Genomic DNA, 25,596 nt, shown 5'->3' with positions numbered 1-25,596 from the left:
AAGGCCAAAACTCCATCACACCAAAACAGGCTTACATTTCAGGCGCTCTTACACTAAATGGAGAGGCTGTGTGTCACGGCCGTCAACAGAAGTAGACCAAGGTGCAGCATGGTGAGCGTACATATTCCTTTATTTATAAGACGCCGACAAAAACAATAAACAATCCAAAACAACCGTGAAGCTAAAGGGCCACAAAGACAGGTGGGAAAAAGTGCTACCTAAGTATGGTTCTCAATCAGAGACAACGATAGACAGCTGTCCCTGATTGAGAACCCTACCCGGCCAAAACATAGAAATAGAAATAATAGAACTAAAGAACATAGAATACCCACCCCAAATCACACCCTGACCAAACCAAATAGAGACATAAAAAGGATCTCTAAGGTCAGGGCGTGACACTGTGGTTCCGGATTTTCTGGACTCCCGATTTACCATGGCAAACAATACGAAGATTTATTTTTACGTAGCTGCTGCTCAGTGCTCCGCTGTCGCTTACATCAACGATGAACGCCTTTGTCTGGTGTAGCCTACACACTTCATGTTGTAGACAAAGTACACGGTCGACGTGTTCCAACTATTGCATTCCAAGCCTCAATAGGCTGTTAAGGATAAACACGATTTAATGTCCTTTTTTAAGGAGGGAAGTTAGGCTACAGGCAGCTATTTACATGTTGTACACTAAAGACATGATCAACATGTTTGTATAAACTCGCAAATAGTTTTTTGCCCCAATGCAATACTCAAGTGAGGAGTTACATGCAGCTATCTAGGCAGCATATCAAACACAAACAAGACACAGACGCAGTCTAATTAGCCATTTAATGTGATTTTTCATCATTGTAAACATTGGCTGAGCAGGAGGCAGACAGGCAGGCAGTCAGTCAAAGTAGTAGTATTATTTTTCAGCAACTCTGTGTAATGGCTATGATATTGCAGCAACTATAAAGATTAGCCTACATCAAAATGCTGATTGTTTTTGCTCCAATGCAATGTGTAGGGACTGCATTCTGTTTGTGCAGTTGCAATATCCGTTACAACAGACAGAGAAGGTTGTAGCCTTCATAATGGCCTTGAATGTTAGTTCAAATCGCCGCATGGTTTTTATTTCAGCTGTCCAGAAATATGAGGCAGAGACATAGGCTACATCATCATGGTTCAGAAGAGGGGGAGTAAAGAGAGAAATGTGAATGGAGGTGGAGTGTGAGCAGCAGCTACGGCATTTTTTTTTGTTGTTGCATAAAATAACACATGCGCAGAACCTGATCCAGATAAGTGGCTTTGAGAAAGAGGTTTCCAGAGGGGTGTGTGCAAAAACTTGGTGTGGAAATATACATAAAACACATTTAAAATAACGTAAATCACGTTTTTGACTGCACTGGGCCTTTAAAATAGATTCATTTGTGAAATAATGGAGCTAAAGATTACTAGTTGATTCCGCTCAGATAGAGCTGTGAAAACAGTGGACTGAATCATACTGTGTTGCCATGACTCAGTGTGTATAGGGCATCTAAGGCAGAGAGTTCTTAGGCCCAGTGGGGCTGTAGAGACCTATAGGAGAACGAGCAGCAGTGAGGGGAGAGCCATATGTGACCATAATGACAAGCCTGCTTCTCACAGCGCTAATTGTCTCAACTGACACCCCCCCCCCCTCTCTCTCTCTGGGGATTTGAAACCTTATGAAAACGACCACAAGAAAAACACCCCACACACCTAACTACCAGAGACATACCACACACCACAGTATATTACTCCAGTGTATTTCCAACAATCATTTTCAAAGCCAATTATGTCTAATACATTTTTCATGAAGCTGTTTGACAATTTGAACCTCATCCTTGTATCTCCATATGTTGTGTTTACCATAGGCATATGATTAGTGGCATTTGTATGCATAAATATTCCTCTCTGCCTTGTATGCGTTAATATTTAATGAGAAGAAGGGGTAAATGGAAGGATTTGGGTGCTTTCAACAGGCACTGTAGTTAACAGCATGTCCTATGAAGTACCATTATAATTTGGGCAAAGATGTAAAAGTACAAGCTGCCATTTCCCTTAAGTTGGCTCTATGAAACATTCATTGTGTGTGTGTGTATTTGTGCGCGTGTGCGTGCGAGTAAGTGTACGTTTGTAAGTGTGTGACGTGCGTACAGTAGGCATTCGTACACGTGTTTGAGTGTGTGATTTCCCCTGTGGATGAAGCGTTTGTTCAGCCCAGCTCTCCGTATGTCTCACTAAATGAGCGTTTAGAGTGGTTCCCACAGGCACAGTTAGGACAGAACATCCACCAAGATGAGATCTGTCCCTCTCATCACTCTCCACCATCACACTCTTCTCCCTTTTGCTATCTTTACCCCCTTCTGTGGATAAAACCAGGACCAGATTGAAACTGTGAATCATTAATGACTCTGCTTGAGATGAAAGCTGTGAACTTACTTCACCTATATGAAACATAAGCTGATGGACATGAATAACACATGCTTTTTGTCTTGGTGAAATATTGAACATGGGATTGTGATAGAGTGGAAAAGCAATCTCTCACCTCTCTCCTCCTGTAGCGTCCTGCTGCTTCCCTGCATGTGTTACATCACTCTGTCTTTTTAACACACATATTCAACAGGTATTACAGGTTTTTAGAGATCGTGTAGAGTTATAGTGTAGAGATGTTTTGTACATGCATTGTACTGTACATTAAACATGTTGATGTCTTGAGTACGTATATATACGTCAGTTCCTCTGGTACATTGCCCCATGTCTTCCCTAGACACAAGTGTGTGCCGAACTCAAACTGTTTGTCTGTATGACTGTGTGTTTTTGACTAAGTGTCTAATTCTATGGTCTCCCTTCCAGATGACATGGAGGCCATCCCTGTCAAGCAGTTCATCAAACACATCTCAGAGCTCTATTCCAACAACCAGCATGGCTTCTCAGAGGACTTTGAGGTAAAGAACTGCTCTCTTTGTTGCTGTAATATAGCAGTCTTAACTCTTAACCCCACGATAGACTGGCTGGAGTTGGACTAGCATAGCATCCCAGCCAGGTGGGTTAGAGTCAGAGTTAGCCAGGTGACCTAGCTCTAACCACTGATTGACTTTCCATGTTCCTGTGTCGTGTTTGGTTTGCCATGTGAGTGAGGGCAGCATGTGTGTGCGTGCATGCTTGTGTGTGTGGGGGGCATTTAAGGTTTCCATAATGCTGCTAATGGTCTTGGAGCAGATGATGTACGAGAGGTCTGTTAGCTGATTTAGACATGTGTCTCCTGACTGGGCCGGCTGACTGAGAGCGAGAGAGCAGATCAGGCTGGAAACCTGTGTCACATGTCCACTACACTGCCTTACTAAACCAATATTTACCTTGTGTTGTATGTGGATCAGACACAGAGGATGTAAGATCAGTAATGCTTTGTGCCTGGGTGATAGCCCTTAGGACAGCCATGGTTTTCACGTTTCATTCTGAGTAAAATATATCTGAGGGCTCAGTCAGTGATCCTACAACTTATTTTGAGGGGGATTTTGATCACATGCTAACAGATATATGTGCTGTAAATACCTCTCCTATTTCTATCGCTGTAGTTTGAGAAACCCACTCTGCTGCCCTCTTTCTCCCTCCCTTCACCTACTCCCACCCTTACTTTCTCAGCCGTTAGCCAACCTCTCAGTATTTCTTAGTGACCCTCTCCCCAGAAGAAGGATGGGGGAGCAGTCCAACACTGGGCCCTGCTAATGAGTTTCTTCATGGGGCTAGCAAAACTGCCACTCCCCCACCACCACCCGCTTGTTGTCCAGGCCAGTGTGATGGACACTTGGAAGTGGTTTAAGGTTTAAGGGGGGCCCCTCTCCTGAGTGAATGGAGTGCTCCTTGCACTCCACATCTCTTTATTCTGCCCCAGAAAGGAGGCAGGAGAAAGGGGGAAGGCAGCGGAGCGAAACCCCTTTGGGTGGAGCATCCTCGGGCCCTGACAAGTGGCTTTGTCCCGACAGGCCCCAGGGAGACGTGGGTAGGGTGCGTAAAGACAGGGGGAGAGGCTGGGGAATGGGTTTGGCTGGGCTTGGATTGCTGGGCACTGTGCAATGGGAATCTTTGGGGCGGGGGGAGAAGAAGGCTAGAATGCATGCTGCATACAGATAGAGTTACAGGGAGAATATAGTGAAATATTCAGAGGATATGTTAGTTACATGACATGACTTCGATCTTGGTGGCTAAATGTCCATTTGCGTCATGTCTCATAGATTTACTACTGTAATTCCAGGGAAATAACTATCTGTACCCTGATGCCCTTTACACCATATAGACAGACAGGGTTCTGGGGTGATTTATAAATACCTTCTTCTCATTCTAATGTCTACATATGTCCACCATGGTTGAATTCTCCCTGGTGTTGGCTGGAGATCTGCTCATTTTTAGGATCTCATTCTGTAATGCCACTACTCTCCTTGGCATACACACTGTAATTGGAGCCAGTGGGCAGCTGTGTGTGTGTGTGTGTGTGTGTGTGTGTGTGTGTGTGTGTGTGTGTGTGTGTGTGTGTGTGTGTGTGTGTGTGTGTGTGTGTGTGTGTGTGTGTGTGTGTGTGTGTGTGTGTGTGTGTGTGTGTGTGTGTGTGTGTGTGTGTGTGTGTGTGTGTGTGTGTGTGTGTGTGTGTGTGAGCGTGTAAGCGTGTGTGTGTGTGTGTGTGTGTGTGTGTAAGCGTGTGTGTGCAGGCGTGTGTGTGGTGTCTGTATAAGCCATCTGGTGGTCACATCAGCCAGTGGCTTTACAGTCAGTATGTACCCAGTCTCACTGTCCCCAAGTGTTCTTACCCATGTACACCCCACCTCCACAGTCACCCTTCCCACATATATATCTATCTATCTATCTATCTATCTATATATATATATATATATATATATATAATTCAGAACCCTCATACAAGTCGGATATATATATATATATATATCCGACTTGTATGAGGGTTCTGAATTCTTCTGCTGTGCCCAGAATAAATGAGTATTCCTGTTTGTACCATGGAGAGAGTTTTGCTAGAAGGCCAGATAACTGTTGTTGGTTGGTCATAATTCGTGTTGCTAGAAGGCCAGATAACTGTTGATGGTTGGTCATAAAACATTGACTATGTACTGGTTGCTATGAGACTACACTGATTGATAGAGTAGAATGGGCATGTGTTCTCTGGTTTCATGATTGTATCGAGACACACAAAGAATGCAAGCATATTTGGCATGTTTTCTGCCGTGGCTTTAAAGTACGGTTGATAAAAGTGATACATGAAACTTCTCAATGGATGGCATACTTTATGGTTCCATTGGGGGTGGATTTGGGAAGATTGCGTGATGGTTAGCTTAGTGTGTGACAGCACTTAAGGGGAGAGAGCCAGAGTTGGACTCAAATCGAATTGAAGGCAGTCTATTCAGAAAGTAAACTGAAACGACAATTCAATAATAGAAAAAGGGCATTTATTTTCAATGACTTCTCAATAAACTGAAAAGTAGAAGCTATTTATCACTTCCTGAACTGACTGCCCTTTGATTTGAATTGAGCCCAACCCTGGAGAGAGCGTGTCAACTTCTGCTCAGAGAGAGAGCGAGGAAGAGAGAGAGAGAGGAAGAGAGGGAGGGAGACAGCTGCCCTGTGTCTGTCACTTTGTCGACCGCATCTGACAGCAAAAAATTGCTTAGATGTTACCAGAAATGCCTCTATAACTGTCAAAATCTCTCTTTTCACTTCGTTCCAAAATGTTACCCTTGGTGTGTGTCTCTCTCTCCCCCACAGGAGGTGCAGCGATGCACGGTGGACATGAAGATCACGTCGGAGCACTCCAACCATCCAGACAACAAGCACAAGAACAGATACATCAACATCGTGGCCTGTGAGTAGTGCACACCACACATCACAATACAGGAGCATGACAGGCTGTCACACCACTGCACTGATGCTTCATGTCATACAGATCCTGCTTGTAAGAGTACAGCTCTCATCATCTAGGCTACTGGTGTCTTCAGAGCTAACAGAATATGTAGTGTGGGGAATGTGAGACGCGCGCGCGCGCACACACACACACACACACACACACACACAGAGCTAACTGTTCCTGTCTCTCCTCCAGACGACCACAGTCGGGTGAAGCTACGGCCTTTAGCTGGGAAGGACACCAAACACAGTGACTATATCAATGCCAATTACGTAGATGTGAGTGTTGATTGGGGTATCTATTTTGGGTCGTGTGAGTATGTATTTGTAAGAATGAGTTTTTTGTACTGTGTATTGTAGGCGTGTGTGTACAATATGTGTTACGTATTGTACAAGCATGACAATGTCTTTGAATATTGTGTAGGTTTTGTTCATGGTCTCTCACCTTGTTCCCTGTGTATGGTAGGGCTATAACAAGCCCAAGGCATACATCGCGGCCCAGGGCCCTCTCAAGTCCACCTTCGAGGACTTCTGGAGGATGGTGTGGGAACAGAACACTGGCATCATCGTCATGATCACCAACCTCGTGGAGAAAGGAAGGGTATATACACTACAATTCAATAGATCCTTTTAGTAATCATATAATAACCTTTTGTTTTTTGTGATTCATTGAAACAAGACTCCCTAACCCTGTGTGGTGTGTCTCTGCAGAGAAAATGTGATCAGTACTGGCCCACAGAGAACACAGAGGAATATGGGAACATCGTGGTCACGCTAAAGAGCACCAAAGTGCACGCCTGCTACACGCTACGACGCTTCACTGTGCGCAACACAAAAGTAAAAAAGGTCAGTGACAGTGTTATAGGTCTGCAGTGGAATAGGTCTGCAGTGTTATAGGTCTGCAGTGGTATAGGTCTGTAGTGTTATAGGTCTGCAGTGGTATAGGTCTGCAGTGGTATAGGTCTGCAGTGTTATAGGTCTGCAGTGGTATAGGTCTGCAGTGTTATAGGTCTGCAGTGGTATAGGTCTGTAGTGTTATAGGTCTGCAGTGGTATAGGTCTGCAGTGTTATAGGTCTGCAGTGTTATAGGTCAGCAGTGTTATAGGTCTGCAGTGTTATAGGTCTGCAGTGTTATAGGTCTGCAGTGTTATAGGTCTGCAGTGTTATTGGTCTCAGTGTTATTGGTCTACAGTGTTATTGGTCTACAGTGTTATTGGTCTACAGTGTTAATGGTCTCCATACCTGTCTTCTGAGGTGATCCTGTTCTACTGGTCTCAGTGTTATTGAAAAGTGACTAACATGATATCTCATCTGCTTCTTATCATGTAGAAAGATACAAATCAATGTGTTTTCTCTCTATCTCCCTCCTCCCTCTTCCTCCCTCCCTCTCTCCAAGGGTCAGAAAGGGAACACTAAGGGGTGTCAGAGTGAAAGAACGGTGGTGCAATACCACTATACCCAGTGGCCTGACATGGGCGTCCCTGAGTACACTCTGCCCGTGCTCACCTTCGTCAGGAGGTCCGCTGCCACCCAGACCCCGGAGATGGGCCCTATGCTGGTCCACTGCAGGTATTGTCTCTGTCACTGTGCTGCTCAGGGGTTCATATGGGGGAAGACTTACTAAATTAGAAGGGGTGCACATTTTGCAAACTGTGTATTCAAAAATGTATCATGCATGAGAGGAAGAACAAAAGGCAAAAATAAAGATTATGAGAACTAATGAGCCCCCAAAAATAGTCAATATTAGACAGTTTCATGATTTACTGTAGTTTAGTTTATTATTTATTTTCACCAGTGAAGCATCTGTTGTGGTGTCAAAGCTTGATACATAAGTGTTTCGGCCAATAAATGGGTATGATTATTATTATTTTTATTTATTTTTTGAGTTGTTTGTAACACATTTTTGTTACTTATTTTGTACATAATGTTGCTGCGACTGTGTCTTATGACGGAAAATAACTTCTGGACATCGGAACAGTGATTACTCACCACGAACTGGTAGAAGCTTTTTCCTTTAACGAGTCCGACGTGAAGGATATACTGCTTTCCCGGTAACAGGCCACAATCCTTGTCATTTGTGTGAAGAGAAGATGGAGAAAAAGGGGGCGGAGTACGGGCTGCCTTCTGAGAATTTGTAGGTGATCGAGTAAACTCCCACTGCCATCTGTTCTATTGGCAAATATTGGAAAATAAAATTGATGACCTACGAGCAAGATTAAACTACTAACAGGACATTAAAAAATGGATATCTTATGTTTCACCAAATTGTGGCTGAACGACAACATTCACAAAATACAGATGGCCGGTTTTACACTGTATCGGCAGGATAGAACAGCAGCCTTTGGTAAGACAAGGGGTGGCGGTCTATGTATATTTGTAAACAGCAGCTGGTGCACGATATCTAAGGAAGTCTCAAGATTTTGCTCGCCTGAGGTAGAGTATCTCATGATAAGTTGTAGACCACACTATCTACCTAGAGAGTTTTCATCTGTATTTTTCGTAGCTATCTACATACCACCGCAGACCGATGCTGGCACTAAGACACACTCAATGAGCTGTATACCGCCATAAGCAAACAGGAAAATGCTCATCCAGAGGCGGCGCTCCTAGTGGCCGGGGACTTTAATGCAGGGAACTTAAATCTGTTTTACCAAATTTCCACCAGCATGTTAAATGTGCAACTAGAGGGAAAAAAACTCTAGACCACCTTTACTCCACACACAGAGACACATACGAAGCTCTCCCTCGCCCTCCATTTGGCAAATCTGACCATAATTCTGTCTTCCTAATTCCTGCTGACAAGCAAAAATTAAAACAGGAAGCACCAGTGATGAAAAAAAGTGGTCAGATGAAGTAGATGCTAAGCTACAGGACTGTTTTGCTAGCACAAACTGGAATATGTTCCGGGATTCCTCCGATGGCATTGTGGAGTACACCACATCAGTCACTGGCTTTATCAAAAAGTGCATCGATGACGTCGTCCCCACAGTGACTATACGTACATACCCCAACCAGAAGCCATGGATTACAGACAACATCCGCACTGAGCTAAATGGTAGAGCTGCCGCTTTCAGGGAGCGGGACTCTAACCCGGAAGCTTATAAGAAATCCCGCTATGCCCTCCAACGAACCATCAAACAGGCAAAGCGTCAATACTGGACTAAGATCGAATCGTACTACACAGGCTCCAACGCTCCAACGGCAAACTATTGCAAACTTTTACAGACTACAAAGGGAAGCACAGCCGAGAGCTGCCCAGTGACACGAGCCTACCAGATGAGCTAAATTACTTCTATGATCGTTTTGAGGCAAGTAACACTGAAACATGCATGAGAGCATCAGCTGTTCCGGACGACAAAAGATTTGGCATGGGTCCTCAGATCCTCAAAAGGTTCTACAGCTGCACCATTGAGAGCCTCCTGAATGATTGCATCACCTGGTATGGCAACAGCTCGGCCAGTGCATCACTGGGGCCAAGCTTACTGCCATCCAGGACCTCTATACCAGGCGGTGTCAGAGGAAGGCCCTAAAAATTGTCAAAGACTCCAGCCACCCTAGTCATAGACTGTTCTCTCTGCTACCGCATGGCAAGCGGTACCGGAGTGTCAAATCTAGGTCCAAGAGGCTTCTAAACAGCTTCTACCCCCAAGCCATAAGACTCCTGAATATCTAATGAAATAGCGACCCAGACTATTTGCATTCCCCCCCTTTTACACTGCTACTACTCTCTGTTATTATCTATGCATAGTCACTTTAATAACGCTACCTACATGTACATATTACCTCGACTAACCGGTGCCCCCCGCGCATTGACTCTGTACCGGTACCCCCTGTATATAGCCTCGCTATTGTTATTTTACTGCTGCTCTTTAATTATTTGTTACTTTTCTTATTCTTACATACTGTATATATATATATATATATATATATATATATATATATATATATATATATATATATATATACACATGCAGTGCTGTGAGTGACCTGGCATAGAACCATGCACTCTAAAAAGTAAAGGTTCCTGGAGTATCCTTTAGGGGTTCTTCAAATTGAAACTGTGGGGGAAACCCTAGAAGTTATTTTAAGAACCCTTGAAAAAGGTTATTCGAAGAACCTTTTGGGGTTAATTTTTTTAACTCCCTGTCCTCCCTCCCTCCATTATAAAAATAATATTTGAATAATAACAATATTGACAATATTGATTTAAATAATACATTGTTTATTTAGTGGCACCACAAATGTGAATTAATATTTACAAAACAATTTTCCAAACAAAACATCTAAAAAAAATGTCTGCAGACATTTCATTTCATTACATTTTTTAAATTAAATAATGATGTACAATAAAAACATACATTAAAAATGAATCATAGGTAAACTAACAATATTGTAGACTTGATGCTAAATACAGTTTTTTTTTGCGTGTGTGTGTGTGTGTCCAACAACCGCTTGCCCAACAACCACTTAGTTATGTTAGGGAGTTTGCCATCTTTATGACTGGCCCTGGTAACTTCACCCCGACTTCTCTTATCCCCAGAACACAGTAACTTTAAGAACATTAGTGTTTTTCTGACATTTTTGGGAAATTTTACTGAAAATAAAAAAATACAGCCCTAGCAGAGCCCCAAGTCCCATGGGGACGTCCTCTAGGGCGTGGGTGTTCTCCCCATCAAATACCAGGGTGATTTCACTCTCATGGTGAATTGGATTCCCACCGATGTGCAGTAAAGGAGTGGGGAGTGGTGAAATCTGTGTCACCATAAGTAAGAAAAGATTAATACACATACAATTAACAAAGAACATAACAAATGTTCAGCTGTAGTTTTATATAAGCATGCACACATGTTTATGAAGAAACAGATTATTTGAGCATAGGCATACCTTCTCACGGCCATAAAGGCCACTCGGGTCCTCATTGAAGAGGTAGGGCAAGAGCAGGATTGCTGCTGTGGTCTCGAGTCCTAGTAAAGCAATGATCTTACTACACTTGCTAATTTTATTGCAAAATACATTATAGAAAGGGAAGGAATAACAGCAAATACCCCTGTGTGCCTCTTCTGTATTGTCCTCCAGGAACTGTCGAAATAGCAGGATGATGTCCTCACCCCTGCCTCGCCTCTCTATCTCTGCTAGTCCTTGAATTATCTTTTTGTCTATATCCATTTCATGGACTTGATTATTAATTTCTGAGAAGATCTGAAAAGTTCTTTGCCGACATTTGTATGCTAATAGATTTCAGTTTGTATTGACTGCTATGTAGGTTAAATGTACACTTCAAATGCAGCTGTTCTTGGTTGCTGATAATTGGCCTCTGTATGCCTATGTAGATATTCCATAAAAAATCAGCCGTTTCCAGCTACAATAGTCATTTACAACATTATCAATGTCTACACTGTATTTCTGATCAATTTGATGTTATTTTAATGGACAGAAAATGTGCTTTTCTTTCAAGGCCATTTCTAAGTGACCCCAAACTTTTGAACGGTAGTGTATATATTAAATAAATATTGAAAGATAAATGGCATCGACATACAATTGAATGCAAAATAGAAGAACATATTAGAGAAAGCACTAACCAATACAGTACAGCCATACAGTAAAAGTACTGCCAAACAGGCCTAATATCACATTCCAAGCTATCTTTGTATACAAATTGTTCAATATTTTATCAGGCTGACTTTTTTCTGCGTGGCAATACTGTGTTTGGATTCTGAAGGGCATGCATTTATACAAAAGAGGTCTAGTCACTGTATTAATACCATCATGCATTTGAATACCATCTATATCTACCATCTAAGTTATTAATTTCCCTCCATTTCCAAAATGGGATAGTATTGTATATGTAATGTTATGCCCCCTTGTGAGTTCATAATATTATTGCATGCTGTAGCAGGCTATATAAAGAGGAAGGCCTCCACTGACCGATTAAGTTCATTGCAACATCTCGTCTGGCCAGGTCACCGTCCGTCCTTAGTTAATTAGTTAGTGAGTGTCAACGAAGCTAACGTTAGCTAGTTCATTCTCACAAAAGTGAGAACTGCTCTAGATTGGAAACGTACGTTAATGAGTGTAAAACCATGTTGGCTTTATGGAAGTGATATACAATATATGGGACAGAATATAGTTCAGGAAATAATACAAACCTAGTTCTGCATACTTAGGACATTACGTTAGCTAGCTAACGTAACTGTACTGTAGCTCATACAACGCCAACAGTCAAACCCGGCTTTCTAATATTTATGTTAATTAATCTGAACTAACGTGACAGCTAACGTTATGGAAGATACTCATAGACGACCATAATTGTCTTCGTTATTCATTAGTATTTGATATTATTATATCAATTATTTCGATACATATTCAGAGCCAAACATCAACCCAACTTAACATTACCCTTTTAACTGTTAAACTTGGCACGAGCGTTTTCACTTGCAATTGCGAAGTTCCCCGAAGAATTCCAGCAACGATGGGGGTTCCTCGATGAACCCCACCTCCTAAGAAGTTATTTGAAGAACCTTTTTGGGGCTGTTTTTCATTGCCAAGAACCCTAAGGTTCTTTGAGGATCTTAGAACTCCAGTTGAACCCCTAATTTAATTTTTTGAGTGTAATATGCACTGCAGTCTGAAATATACACTATAATTTTCCCTACAGCTACTCTGCACTTCCTTTGTTACCTGAGAGAAAGGAATCCCAGCTGTGGCTAGCTAAGCATGTGTTTAAGGCAGGGAAATGGACTGTAATTGTCCAGTGAAAGTTCCCTCCTCGGTAATGAGAGTAATGGTCTCTAATGTCATCTGTCCTGTGCTGTTCGATAATGACCCTTCACAGGCAGGACCTGCTGTGTCTACACACTCAACTATACAGCTTTGCCAGACACACACACCACAGGTCCTCTAGCCAAGCTTATTACTGTGTCCTGGGTGGACACAGTGACCTGGGTGGACCTTCTCTCAGTGCTGCCGACTGGCTTCTCTCCTGCTGAACATGGATTTCTTTTAATGATACACACAGGACCTTGACATGAGGAGAGGGAAGTCCACCTATGAGGTAGAAATAGCCCTGTTAAGGGTCAGAGGTGACGTTAAGGCATGTTTTATAGGAGTTTGTACTGTATGACTTCTCCAGGAGGGCTTGGATGCATTAGAGCTGCTCTCCCCAACTTCAGTCCTTGAACGTCATTCATCAGCAACTGGTTTAGATCTGGAAAATGACGTGTCTGGACTCTGGCCAGCCAATGACATGAATTGATCGATTAAGAACCAGTTAGAGGAGAAAATGAATGCAGCATACATGGACTGGGTTTGACAGCTGAGTTAGAAGATGAATTAGTCTGCTGCTCTCATGGACCTCTTTGTCCATATTCCTGAAGACCTAAATGCCAATATGAAACCCTGTATGAATATCCAAGTTGTGTGTTCTTGTGTGTGTGCAGTGCGGGTGTGGGCCGGACAGGGACCTACATCGTCATAGACAGCATGCTGCAGCAGATCAAGGACAAAAGCACAGTCAACGTCCTGGGCTTCCTCAAACACATCCGGACCCAGCGCAACTACCTGGTACAAACAGAGGTGGGTTGTGTGTGTGTGTGTGTGTGTGTTTGAGTGTGTATGAACATCCTGAGTGACTCATTCCATAATCACCATGTGCCATTCTATTAACTTGCGCATCTGCTGTAAAGTCCCGAATGATCAAACTCCCTGCAGCTAGTCGACAGCTACAGTAGAGCATAACGTTAAACTTCCGTCTTTCTTATCTGTCTAATGCAGCTGTGTTTAAGTCTGTCCATGTCCCTCTTTGTAAATATAGGAAAGGCATGCATCACACAGCCACTGTTGTCCGGGACCAAGGGGACCATGGTCATTGTCATCATTTATCTGCTCTAAAAAGAGCTGCACTGCCACTTTGTCTGCATGTCTGACTGGTGTTCTCTCTTTCTGTCCTGCTTGGCCTATAGGAGCAGTATATCTTCATTCATGATGCGTTGATTGAGGCCATCATGGGGAAGGAGACGGAGGTGTTGTCCAGCCAGCTGCACAGCTATGTCAACAGTATCCTTACGCCTGGGGTGGGCGGCAAGACACGGCTGGAGAAACAGTTTAAGGTCAGAGCACCTCCTTCTCAGTCTTACTGAACACTCATTCCCCTAGATCTCTTTCTCTATCTGCCTATCATGCTCCTCTCTCAAACATCTTTTCTCTGCATCTTTCTTTTTCTGCCACATCTCTCTGTCTCTGTCTCTCTCGCTCTCTCTCTCTTTCTCTCCTTACCTTTCTTTCTCTCTCTGTACCTCTTTTTTTTCTCTCTCTCTCTCTGTACCCCACTCTCCCTCTATCCTCTCTCTTCTCTCAGCTCTCCATCGTTCTCATGTTTTCCCAGAGCAGGGACTTCAGGGTCCTGTCTGTCTCCTTAAAGACGTCCCTCAGCATCACAAATTTGTGATTAATCTCCCTCAGGGCCCACTACTGGAGAAGTGATCGTAATTTGAATGGAAATACATTTGGGGGAAGAGTACTTATCTTCCTCGGGTGCCCCCTTTGACTAACCCCACTCACTGCTTGTTTCCAGGGAGATGTGCACTTTCCTATAATGGTGGGGGGTCTGGGTTGTTGCCTGGTTTGATGAAAAGCTCACAACGTAATTGGCTTTCATTATTCTCCTCCACGGTGTATTTGATTTAGCCCAGGGTTGAGCGATATTGAGCGTGCTCTTGCGAGACAATGGCAGCCATTGGGATTTTAATGCAATTAGCCTCAAGGCTGGATTTAAAGTTAATAATATTTGGGAGAGAATATTTATTTTGTTTTTCAGAGCCCCCAAAAAAGTCTGTGTTAATTTCTGCTCTACAAAGAATTAAGCAGTGTTTGTCTTTTTGTGACATGCAATTTGGCATGAGTGTTATCTGCAATATTAAGATGAGCAAACACTTTTTTCAGTCAGCAGAATTTGATCTGAGACTTGACTATAATTTAATTAACTGTTGAAAGTCGGTGTTGATGGGAAGCAGCACATGGTTGGGCTGTATTATAAACACACGTTTAGACTTTAGCTATGTTCTGAACCCCATGTTCAGGGCCATAACAGTAGAGTGGTTAGTGTCAGAACTCCTGAGGTCAGTGACTCTACGGAGAGTACTGCAGGCCATGAGAGTTTGTTTAAATGACAGAGTAGGGAGGGTATGAATGATCAAGGGAAGCATGTGTCTTTATCAGATACTCTGGTGTATTGTATCATTGTTATCTAACCTCTTTCTCTCTGTCTTTCTTCCTCCCCCACTTTCATCCACCCGTCTGTCCCTCTTTCTTGCCCTCTCACCTCCTCTCTTGTTGCAGTTGGTGACTCAGTGTAACGCCAGGTTTGTGGAGTGCTTCAGTGCTCAGAAGGAGTGCAACAAAGAGAAGAACCGCAACTCCTCGGTAGTACCCTGTAAGTCAAATTATATTCTCCATGCACCACCTGACAGCGATATTCAGATTTCGTATTGGCTCCCGTCTAGACTGCTGCTTTCCACAGTTTCCTGTTTCTAATAACCTTAGGCTCTATTCATGGTCATAGGAAATCATTCATCTACAGTAGTTAGTTACATAACCAGTTGTTTATGGTCCATGCTCATACTATAGTTCTTTTAAGTGATTATGCTGTGGCTGCTTTCATAAAAATGACACACTCTGCTTTGTAAACCAATAAGAACATGTTTGCTACTTAGCTCTATGATCACTTTGCCTTGATTGGATCTCTCTTTCTCTATGGCAGCGGAGCGAGCGAGGGTGGGGTTGGCACCTTTACCCGGCATGAAAGGCACAGATTACATTAACGCGTCTTACATAATGGTGAGTACCACCTCCTGTCCCTCCTCTGTCAATCATTCACTGTCCCTGTCACACACCCGGCTGGACCAACTGAGCTAAGGAATATTATGATATAAGATCCCTTTGTCTCATAGACATTGTTCATTGCTATCAACTGAAAGGAATAGACTTGGATTTGTTGTTGACCTATGTGAATCCTAGGTTTGTGTCGGGACATAAAAAGGTAGGCCGCTAGATCTAAGGTGTTTTGAGCAGTGGTAGTCTACTGCTGTGGCAGGTTTCATCTGACACACACAGGCTTGTTTTCATCTTTGTGTGTAACCACAACACAACCCTTGCTTGGACCCTTGACCTCTGTTGTGACACCACAGGGCTACTACAGGAGCAATGAGTTCATCATTACCCAGCATCCCCTGCCTCACACCACTAAAGACTTCTGGAGGATGATCTGGGACCACAATGCACAGATCATTGTCATGCTGCCGGACAACCAGGGGCTGGTGGGTCTCTCACACGCATGCACATACGCACATGAACAAATGCACATGCCTGTGCAAGCATGCAGGCACACACACACATACAGTACATGCACACACACACCACCACTAAGTGTTGTTGGCTTCAGCCTTATCTCTGGTCTATTAAAGGGCTGTCTTAGCACGCTAAGCTTAGTCTCTCCCAGCCTTGGCCCAGTGTTCACACAGGAAGCCACTCGTTTGGGGGTGAGAGGAATTGAGATGAATACTGAAGGTGACAGCAGCTGTATTAGTCGCTCCACTCAGCCATATGTCTTATTAAGATTAAGATCAAGATTAAGATCACTTTATTGGTCAATTGCACGCAAGGTCCAAACGAAATTTGACAACCACTTTTAACCCGACCCCGCCAAAAAACACACATTCATACAGTGCCTTCAGAAAGTATTCATACCCGTTGACTTATTACACATTTTGTTGTGCTACAGCCTGAATACAAAATTGATTTAATTTTTGTCCTGTCCTCAACTGGCAGCTTTATTAAATAGTACCCGCAAACACCAGTCTCAATATCAACAGTGAGGAGGCGACTCCGGGATGCTGGCCTTCTAGGCAGAGTTGAAAGAAAAGATTAAGATGGGTTAAAGAACACAGACACTGGACAGAGGAACTCTGCCTAGAAGGCCAGCATCCCGGAGTCGCCTCTTCACTGTTGAAGTTGAAACTGGTGTTTTGCGGGTATTATTTAATGAAGCTGCCAGTTGAGGACTTGTGAGGCATCTGTTTCTCAAACTAGACACTCAAATGTACTTGTCCTCTTGCTCAGTTGTGCACTGGGGCCTCCCACTTCTCTTTCTATTCTGGTTAGGGCCAGTTTGCGCTGTTCTGTGAAGGGAGTAGTACACAGCGTTGTACGAGATCTTCAGTTTCTTCGATATTTCTCGCATGGAATAGCCATTATTTCTCAAAACAAGAATAGACTGATGAGTTTCAGAAGAAAGTAATTTGTTTCTGGCCATTTTGAGCCTGTAATCGAACCCAAAAATGCTGATGCTTCAGATACTCTTTTTTTTATTGCTTCTTTAATCAGAACAACAGTTTTCAGCCTTGCTAACATTTTTTCAAAAGGGTTTTCTAATAATCAATTAGCCTTTTAAAATGATAAACTTGGATTAGCTAACACAACGTGCCATTGGAACACAGGAGTGATGGTTGCTGACAATGGGCCTCTGTACACCTATGTAGATATTCCATTAAAAAATCAGCCGTTTCCAGCTACAATAGTCATTTACAACATTAACAATGTCTACACTGTATTTCTGATCAATTTGATGTTATTTTAATGGACCAAAAATGTGCTTTTCTTTCAAAAACAAGGACATTTCAATGTGACCCTAAACTTTTGAAAGGTAGTTTATTTTGATTTGTTTAACACTTTTTTGGTTACTACATGATTCCATATGTGTTATTTCATAGTTTTGATGTCTTCACTATTATTCTACAATGTAGAAAATAGCAAAAATAAAGAAACATCTTGAATAAGTAGGTGCTCTAAAACTTTTGACAAGTAGTGTAATTATTCACACCCCTGAGTCAATACTTTGTAGAAGCACCTTTGACAGGGATTACAGCTGTGAATCTTTCTGGGCAAGTCTCTTAAGAGCTTTCCACAACTGGATTGTGCAACACTGGCCATTATTGTTTTCAAAATGATTCAAGCTCTGTCAAACTGGTTCTTGATCATTGCTAGGCAACCATTTTCAGGTCTTGCCATAGCTTTTCAAGTAGATTTAAGTAAAATGTCGGCCACACAGGAACATTCACTGTCTTCTTGGTAAGCAACTCCATTGTGGATTTGGCCTTGTGTTTTATGTTATTGTCCTGTTGAAAGGTGAGTTTGTCTTACAGTGTCTGGTGGAAAGCAGACTGAACCAGGTTTAGCTCTAGGATTTTGCCTGTGCTTCGCACCATTATTTTTTTATCCTGAAAAACTCCCAGTCCTTAACGATTACAAGCATACCCATAACATGATGCAGCTACCAGTATGCTTGAAATATGGACAGTGGTACTCAGTAATGTGTTGTATTGGATTTGCCCAAAACATAACACTTTGTATTCAGGACAAAAAGTGAATTGCTTTACCACATTTTTTGCAGTATTACTTTAGCGCCTTGTTGCAAACAGGATGCATGTTTTGGAATATTTTTATTCTGTACGGGCTTTTCACTCTGTCAATTAGGTTAGTATTGTGGAGTAATTACAATGTTGTTGATCCATCCTCAGTTTTTTCCTATCACAGCCATTAAACTCTTAACTATTTTGAAGTCACCATTGGCCTCATGGTGAAATCCCAAAGCAGTTTTCTTAATCTCAAGCAACTGAGTTAGGAAGGACACCTGTTACTTTGTGTGATGATACATCATCCAAGATGGAATTAATAAGGGATATTCAATGCTGTGTTTTTTTTTTTTTACCCGTCCACCAATAGGTGCCCTTCTTTGCGAGGCATTGGAAAACCTCCATGGTCTTTGTGGTTGAATCTGTGTTTGAAATTCACTGCTCGACTGAGGGACCTTACAGATAATTGTATGTGTGTGGGGTACAGAGATGAGGTAGTCATTCAAAAATCATATGAAACACTATTATTGCACACAGAGTGAATCCATGCAACTTATTATGTGACTTGTTAAGCAAACTTTTACTCCTGAACTTATTTAGGCTTGCCATAACAAAGGGGTTGAATACTTATTGACTCAAGACATTTCAGTTTTTCATATTTTAATACATTTGTACAAATTTTGAAAAACATAATTCCACTTTGATGTTTTGTATTGTGTATAGGCCAGTGACAAAAATCTCAATGTAATCAATTTTAAATTCAGGCTGTTACACAATAAAATGTGGAAATAGTCAACGAGTGTGAATACTTTCTGAAGGCATGGTACATATACAGGTTTTGAAGCAATGCAGGGGGCTGCCACACTGGGCACCCAGGAACCTGTTGCTGTGGGGGTGTTAAGTTCCTTTTTCAGTGGAACGATAGCATGCAATGTCCTCTAGGATTTGATACCAGCAACCCTCCGGTTGCCAGCTCATTTCCCTTCAGATTTTTCCTGTCGGACCTGGGATTCGAACTGGCAATTCTCCGGTTGCTGGCTTACCTCTCTACCTGCTGCCCATACCAGTCGCCTCTCTAACTAACTCTGTCTATATATCTATGATTTCACACACTGAGTAGTGGCACTTCTGCACTCATACTCCAGTTCCTTTAACATTTTGATGTTTTTGTTTTAGGGCTAGTCCTTTGCTCAATATGAACTGTCAGTTCTTATACTAAACTACAATGTCTCACACTCCCCTTCCTTGTATTTCTCATTTTCCCTCCCTTCTTTCTCACCCTTTCCCCTTCTCCCTTTTCCCTATTATTTTCATCCTTGTTTTGGTTTGGCTGTGTCTTTAGGCGGAGGATGAGTTTGTGTACTGGCCAAGCCGAGAGGAGGCCATGAACTGTGAGGCCTTCACTGTCACGCTCATCAGCAAAGACAGACTATGCCTTTCTAACGAAGAGCAGATCATCATCCACGACTTTATCCTGGAGGCCACACAGGTACGATGCGATGTGTGTGCCTGCGTGTCTGGGTGTAAGAAGTCCTCTGTGGCTTAGTTGGTAGAGCATGGCGTTTGCAACGCCTGGATAGTAGGTTATATTCCCAGCACTACCTATACGTAAAATGTATGCACGCATGACTGTAAATCGCTTTGGATTAAAGTGTCTGTTAAATGGCATATATCTGTATTATACACTGAGTATACCAAACATTAGGAACACCTTCTTAATATTGAGTTGCACACCCTCCCCTTTTGCCCTCAGAACAGCCTCAATTTGTCAGGGCATGGACTCTACAAGGTGTCAAAAGCGTTCCACAGGGATGCTGGCCCATGTTGACTCCAATGCTTCCCACAGTTGTCCTTTGGGTGGGGGACCATTCTTGATACAGACGGGAAACTGTTGAGCATGAAAAACCCAGCAGTGTTGCAGTTCTTGACACAAACCAGTGTGCCTGGCACCTACTACCATACCTCTTTCAAAGGCACTTAAATCTTTTCTCTTGACCATTCAGCCACTGAATGGTACACATACACAATCCATGTCTTAATTGTCTCACGGCTTAAAAATCCTTCTTTAACCTGTCTCCTCCCCTTCATCTACATTGACTGAAGTGGATTTAACAAGTGACATCAATAAGGGATCATAGCTTTCACCTGGATTAATCTGTTCAGTCATGGAACGAGCAGGTGTTCCTAATGTTTTGTATACTCAGTGTATATTATTATATTATGTGTGCAGTGTTTTAATGGGCCTGCGTCTGTGTGTATGACTGTCTTTACCTGCATGAGTGTGTGAGTCAGTCTTTGTGTGTGGGTGAGCATCTTTGTATGTACACCTACCTTAAACTATGCCTTCTTCTGTCTTTCTTTTCCCTCTACCCCAGGATGACTATGTGTTGGAGGTGCGTCACTTCCAGTGCCCTAAATGGCCCAACCCTGATGCTCCCATGAGCAGCACCTTTGAGCTCATCAATGTCATCAAGGAGGAGGCCATGATCAGAGACGGACCCACCATAGTGCACGATGAGTGAGTGTGTCACATCATGCTCCTGATGAGAATCATTATCTCTGCTTTTAACCTCTAAGTAAATCATTTAAACTGTGTTCTGTTTCAACAGAACATGTAATTATTCACTCTAACCAGGTTTCCATGCAACCTTTTTATGTGTAAAGTACATGTGGGCTGTGCATGTCGGATTAAACATTTCACGAAAGGCCTGATGGAAACAGTTAATTTGCTGGTAAACTTTCCAAATGTTGACAAAACAAAATACGCTAGACAAGGTGAGATCTTTTTGTGTCTGTAAAACGAATTATGCGAGAAATTGCAGTGGAAATGCCTTTATGCTCAAATATCGATATAATAACCATCAAATCAAAGTGAACTTAGTCACGTGATTATATTTTGTGTGGCCCTCACACTACGACTCGAGAAACCTATTAGGCTACAGAAGAACTTCACAGGGTGGTGAAAGTGCAAGGTGATCTTGATACTCCTTTCAAATAAATATCAAGGGTTTTATTCTGAAGACATGATGATTGATGCTTGATTGATGCTTGATTGATGCTCATGCTCTTTTGTTCATAATAATCTCATCGTGTAGGCTACACACACAGTGTACCTGCCAGCTGTTGTCTAGAGCGCATGTGTCAAGACCAGAGTGGGCACTCTCACTATAGCCTTTAACACAACATTTTAGTGACAAAACCATCAGTACAGTTGAAAATGCGATGGAAACCCATTTAACTTGTATTTTTTATTCGGTACATGGGAATTTAACCGCAAAAATGTTTTATGTGCAATTCGTCATCACCCACAGCCTTTAATCCGCAACAGGTTCCACCCCCATGTACCCTGATACTCCATCCAATTAGAAATAATGAACGTCTATTAATGCTGACAGACATTAGCGGCAACGAACAACACTCCCAACGACGAGACATGCAGCCTCAGTCATGTTTATTCATTAGGAAAATGAAGATTGCTTGTCTCATCCCAGAGAAAAAAGGGACTAATTGAGCATTTCAGTTCTGTATCTGTACTATGGAATCCCCCCCTAAGAGGTTTTGGATAGACGGCTGTCGTAATTGTCTGCATATTCATTAGCTGGTGAGACGTGGTAGTTAGCTTCTGTATCTCCATCACATTTGACATGGATGTTAATAGAAGCAGCAACCTTTTCCTGTGAGCGTCCCTCTTTTTCTAAGGGGCTGAACCGCTCCTGTAGTCTCACATGGAATTAATTTGACCCTCTGGGCTCACAGGGCTCTATGCTCATTTGTGACCCTGTGTGTCCCTCAGTCCCTGTCCTGTTTTAGGGTCTATAAAGTAACCCTGTTTGTCCCTCTCCTGTCTCCCAGGTTCGGGGCAGTGTCAGCGGGCATGCTGTGTGCCCTTACCACCCTGTCCCAGCAGCTGGAGAGTGAGAGTGCCGTGGGCGTCTATCAGGTGGCCAAAATGATCAACCTCATGAGGCCTGGAGTTTTCACAGACATAGTAAGTAGACCAGTAGAGCATGATTATGGGATTAAATGTAAAAACTACATAATTGAACATTTGTAGTTTCCCCCCTCTCTAAGACCATGTTCCTCTCCCTCCACAGGATCAGTACCAGTACCTTTATAAAGCTATGCTCAGTCTGATCAGCACCAAGGAGAATGGCTCTGGCCTCACGTCCATGGACAGAAACTGCACCATGGCCATGTCTGATGAGTCAGACCAGGCAGAGAGCATGGAGTCCCTCGTCTGAAGGGCCCACCCACCAGGTCTGAGGGGCCCAAGGCCCTCGCAGACAGAGAGCCACTTACTTTGTAAAATGTCAAGGACTATAAGACAAGACTTTTTGAGGCCTTTTTTGCCAGACTCTTGGTTAAATGAATAACCTGATTACTTTTTTACACTGATAAAAAGTTTTTGATATTTATTTTTTGCCATTTTATGTCTTAATGTTATCCTACTGAGCGTTTGCACCTGCGTTTTTGAGTTCACAACAACAAAACATACTTCTGTCTTTCTTGTTTGCACTATAATGTCAGTTACTGCCTATACTAAGCTGATGGACTCTACTACACTTAAGCTCTGATTTCAACATTCCATGGCAAAGCCCTCACTCAACTGCTTTTGAGAAGTAGGAAAAAAAGCATTGCTCTGTTTGCTCTCTACTAGCTCATGTAAGGAAGAGGAGTGAGAGTGTCATAGCTCCATGTTCATATGAATAAGCTGTCCAACCTGAGGTTCATTACAGTAGACCACCTCTCCTCTCCTCACCCTTGTGGCTCAAATATCACTCATTTGCTGCAAGACTCAACAGTCTGGTTTCTGTTACACCTACAGGCAATAGGGTCAACAGTTCTATTTGTTGTTTGATTTTCTTTTGTTTATATGACCTTTATCTTCATTGTGCATCTAATTAGCAATTAAAACCCATATTTGAATATTGAAGGTGGTATTATAACAGCTACGGTGAACTTGTATTATTTTTAGTACGATTCATATTATGCTTTTATATATATATATATATATATATATATATATATATATATATATATATATATATATATATATATATATATATATATATATATATACATATATATAAATATACTGATCATTATAGCTTGTGATTTTGTAGATGTCCGATGGCATGACATGCCTCAGCCGCACTGACTCCCACTTGATCCAACAGTTTACCACTCTTATTCAATGCCGGTGTTGATTTTCTGCACATTTACAACCCCTTCTGGCTCAGTTGGTTTTTGCTTCTTGCTGCTAATAGTCTACACACAGTCACAGAAGAGTCAAATGAAGAAATGATAATGCACTTGTGTGAGCGGAAACTTCTTTGAGAAAATGGATACTATTGATACAGCCAATTGCTATTTTTTGTGTCATACCCTATTGAATTTATTATTGGGGTAAAGGACTTATGCTCCCACGTCACACAGCCTTGTGTACATCGTTTCTAATCCTCACTGTTGCTTAACTCTGCTTGTGTGTGGTATGATTGTATGCTATGACTGTCGTATGGTGGCCTAAGCAAGGAAAGATTTACTGGGGTTTTTGAGTCCTAGAGTGATTCACATAAACTCATTGACCCTGTTTAAGTTGTTGTCATACTGCCACCTCTATATTTCCTGTTAGAATCACTTTGATAAATACCTCCCTTAGTTATCTGAAGGAAAGAGAGACCACCTGTGATTTACATTTGAAATAAAATGTGAATTCATTATACAGCACAATGACCATGCTATTAGAATATTTGTATTTAATTATCACAACAAAGCATCGAGGATACCTATGATTTGTAACTTTTACCAAAGACTTATACTCATTTCCGTTAATAGAACTATTAGAGAGAGGGAGAGCAAGTTAGTTGCATTTGTGTGTGATTTCCTTTTTTAGTGATATGTAGGCTGTTGAGTGAGGATAATTCTGTTTACTTTTTCTTCTGCTTCTTTTGGCATCTTTTTGTTTCCAGGCTGGAATTTCTGCATCATCTCCTCATCACTTGTGTTAGTTTAGGAATTCCCTTTGCTACAGAAGGAGTTCATTGCAATTGTATTATATTTAATTTCTCACTCAACTCATAGAATTACAAAATTAAGTGGAGAGATGCATCAATTATTAGATTTTTTTACCCGTCATGTTTCATCTCCTTCCAAGGAGGGCTTTTGAATGAAGTCATAACTCTCCAACATTTGGGGTAGACAGCTGACTTTTGTCCCTTTGTCAGTGAAGGCATTTTGCATCATTAAGCACTAGCTTTTTTCAGTTTTGTCTTGTTCCATCAGGTTAACTCTTAATTTCCTGACTGAGCCTAGTGTCCACTGTCAGGTGTGTTTATGTGTTGCAAAACACAAACACTAGTGTGTCATGAAAACAATGTACATATTTTGTTGCTTCTATAACCAACCGTTCTCTGGAAACTTTGTATCTATGGTATATAATCATAGAATTTATATTTTCATATAAAGCAATTTTTCTTTCTCTCGTTTCAACTCTTTCGTTGCTTTGCTTTTGTGGTGAAACGTGGAAACCAAGTCTCTGTGCACTGAGCTAGTGGTTGTCATCACATTCCAATACAATTCCACGCCTCCCATTAACTTTAAATCAGTGATTGTGATATCATTATTGTTATTACTTTGTTTTTGTCATTTTTTTCTGAGTTACAATTCTGTTGTCAAAGTGTAATAGAATAGCTCTAGTAAGTCACTGAATAATTTTGTCCCATTGACCATTTTGAACAGCTGGGCGTTGCTTCTTCTTTTGTAACCTGAAATAAGAAAGAAATAAGGAAAAAGTGTTTTGTTTCGTTGAAAGCTATATCAGAGCATTCTATTATAGTGTTATTTAATATGTAAATTGTATTGCTATACTTAAAATAAAATATGGGTTTTGATGTACTTTGTTGAAAACCTTGTGTGGTCCATGTTTCATGCCTTTGTGCATTGAATTTACTAGTTTGTATCATATTGTGAATAAAGTGTTATCATTCCACTATCCTTGTATTAATATCACATAATTAGATATGAGGTTGCCATCTAGTGGTAAAGTAGTGAAGCCCAGAACACCCAAGTAAACTCAGCAAAAAAAGAAACGTCCTCTCACTGTCAACTGCGTTTATTTTCAGAAAACTTAACATGTGTAAATATTTATATGTACATAAGATTCAACAACTGAGACATAAACTGAACAAGTTCCACAGACATGTGACTGACAGAAATGGAATAATGTGTCCCTGAACAAAGGGGGGGGGTCAAAATCAAAAGTAACAGTCAGTATCTGGTGTGGCCACCAGCT

General features: G+C 41.9%; 1 protein-coding gene across 2 annotated transcripts in view; it reads left to right on the top strand.

The window, feature by feature from the left end:
- The window catches only part of LOC139557651 (receptor-type tyrosine-protein phosphatase gamma-like), a 335,846-nt gene extending 310,647 nt beyond the window's left edge, over positions 1 to 25,199 (top strand). For both annotated transcript variants that reach the window (XM_071372734.1, XM_071372725.1), the window contains 15 exons: positions 2,848 to 2,939; positions 5,764 to 5,860; positions 6,098 to 6,180; positions 6,368 to 6,502; positions 6,613 to 6,747; positions 7,298 to 7,470; positions 13,338 to 13,473; positions 13,860 to 14,006; positions 15,235 to 15,328; positions 15,656 to 15,732; positions 16,083 to 16,211; positions 19,648 to 19,794; positions 20,681 to 20,823; positions 22,158 to 22,293; positions 22,400 to 25,199. In XM_071372734.1, the coding sequence (XP_071228835.1) occupies positions 2,848 to 2,939; positions 5,764 to 5,860; positions 6,098 to 6,180; positions 6,368 to 6,502; positions 6,613 to 6,747; positions 7,298 to 7,470; positions 13,338 to 13,473; positions 13,860 to 14,006; positions 15,235 to 15,328; positions 15,656 to 15,732; positions 16,083 to 16,211; positions 19,648 to 19,794; positions 20,681 to 20,823; positions 22,158 to 22,293; positions 22,400 to 22,546 (1,871 nt within the window). In that variant the 3' untranslated portion in view covers positions 22,547 to 25,199. The remainder of the gene's footprint in view (positions 1 to 2,847; positions 2,940 to 5,763; positions 5,861 to 6,097; positions 6,181 to 6,367; positions 6,503 to 6,612; positions 6,748 to 7,297; positions 7,471 to 13,337; positions 13,474 to 13,859; positions 14,007 to 15,234; positions 15,329 to 15,655; positions 15,733 to 16,082; positions 16,212 to 19,647; positions 19,795 to 20,680; positions 20,824 to 22,157; positions 22,294 to 22,399) is intronic.
- The last annotated feature ends 397 nt before the right edge of the window (positions 25,200 to 25,596 follow it).

This window comes from Salvelinus alpinus, chromosome 2 (genome assembly GCF_045679555.1).
Source record: "Salvelinus alpinus chromosome 2, SLU_Salpinus.1, whole genome shotgun sequence".
In the NCBI taxonomy this organism is placed as follows: Eukaryota; Metazoa; Chordata; class Actinopteri; order Salmoniformes; family Salmonidae; genus Salvelinus; species Salvelinus alpinus.
Note: the sequence above shows the minus strand (reverse complement) of the source record. Positions and strands in the feature narration are given on the sequence as shown.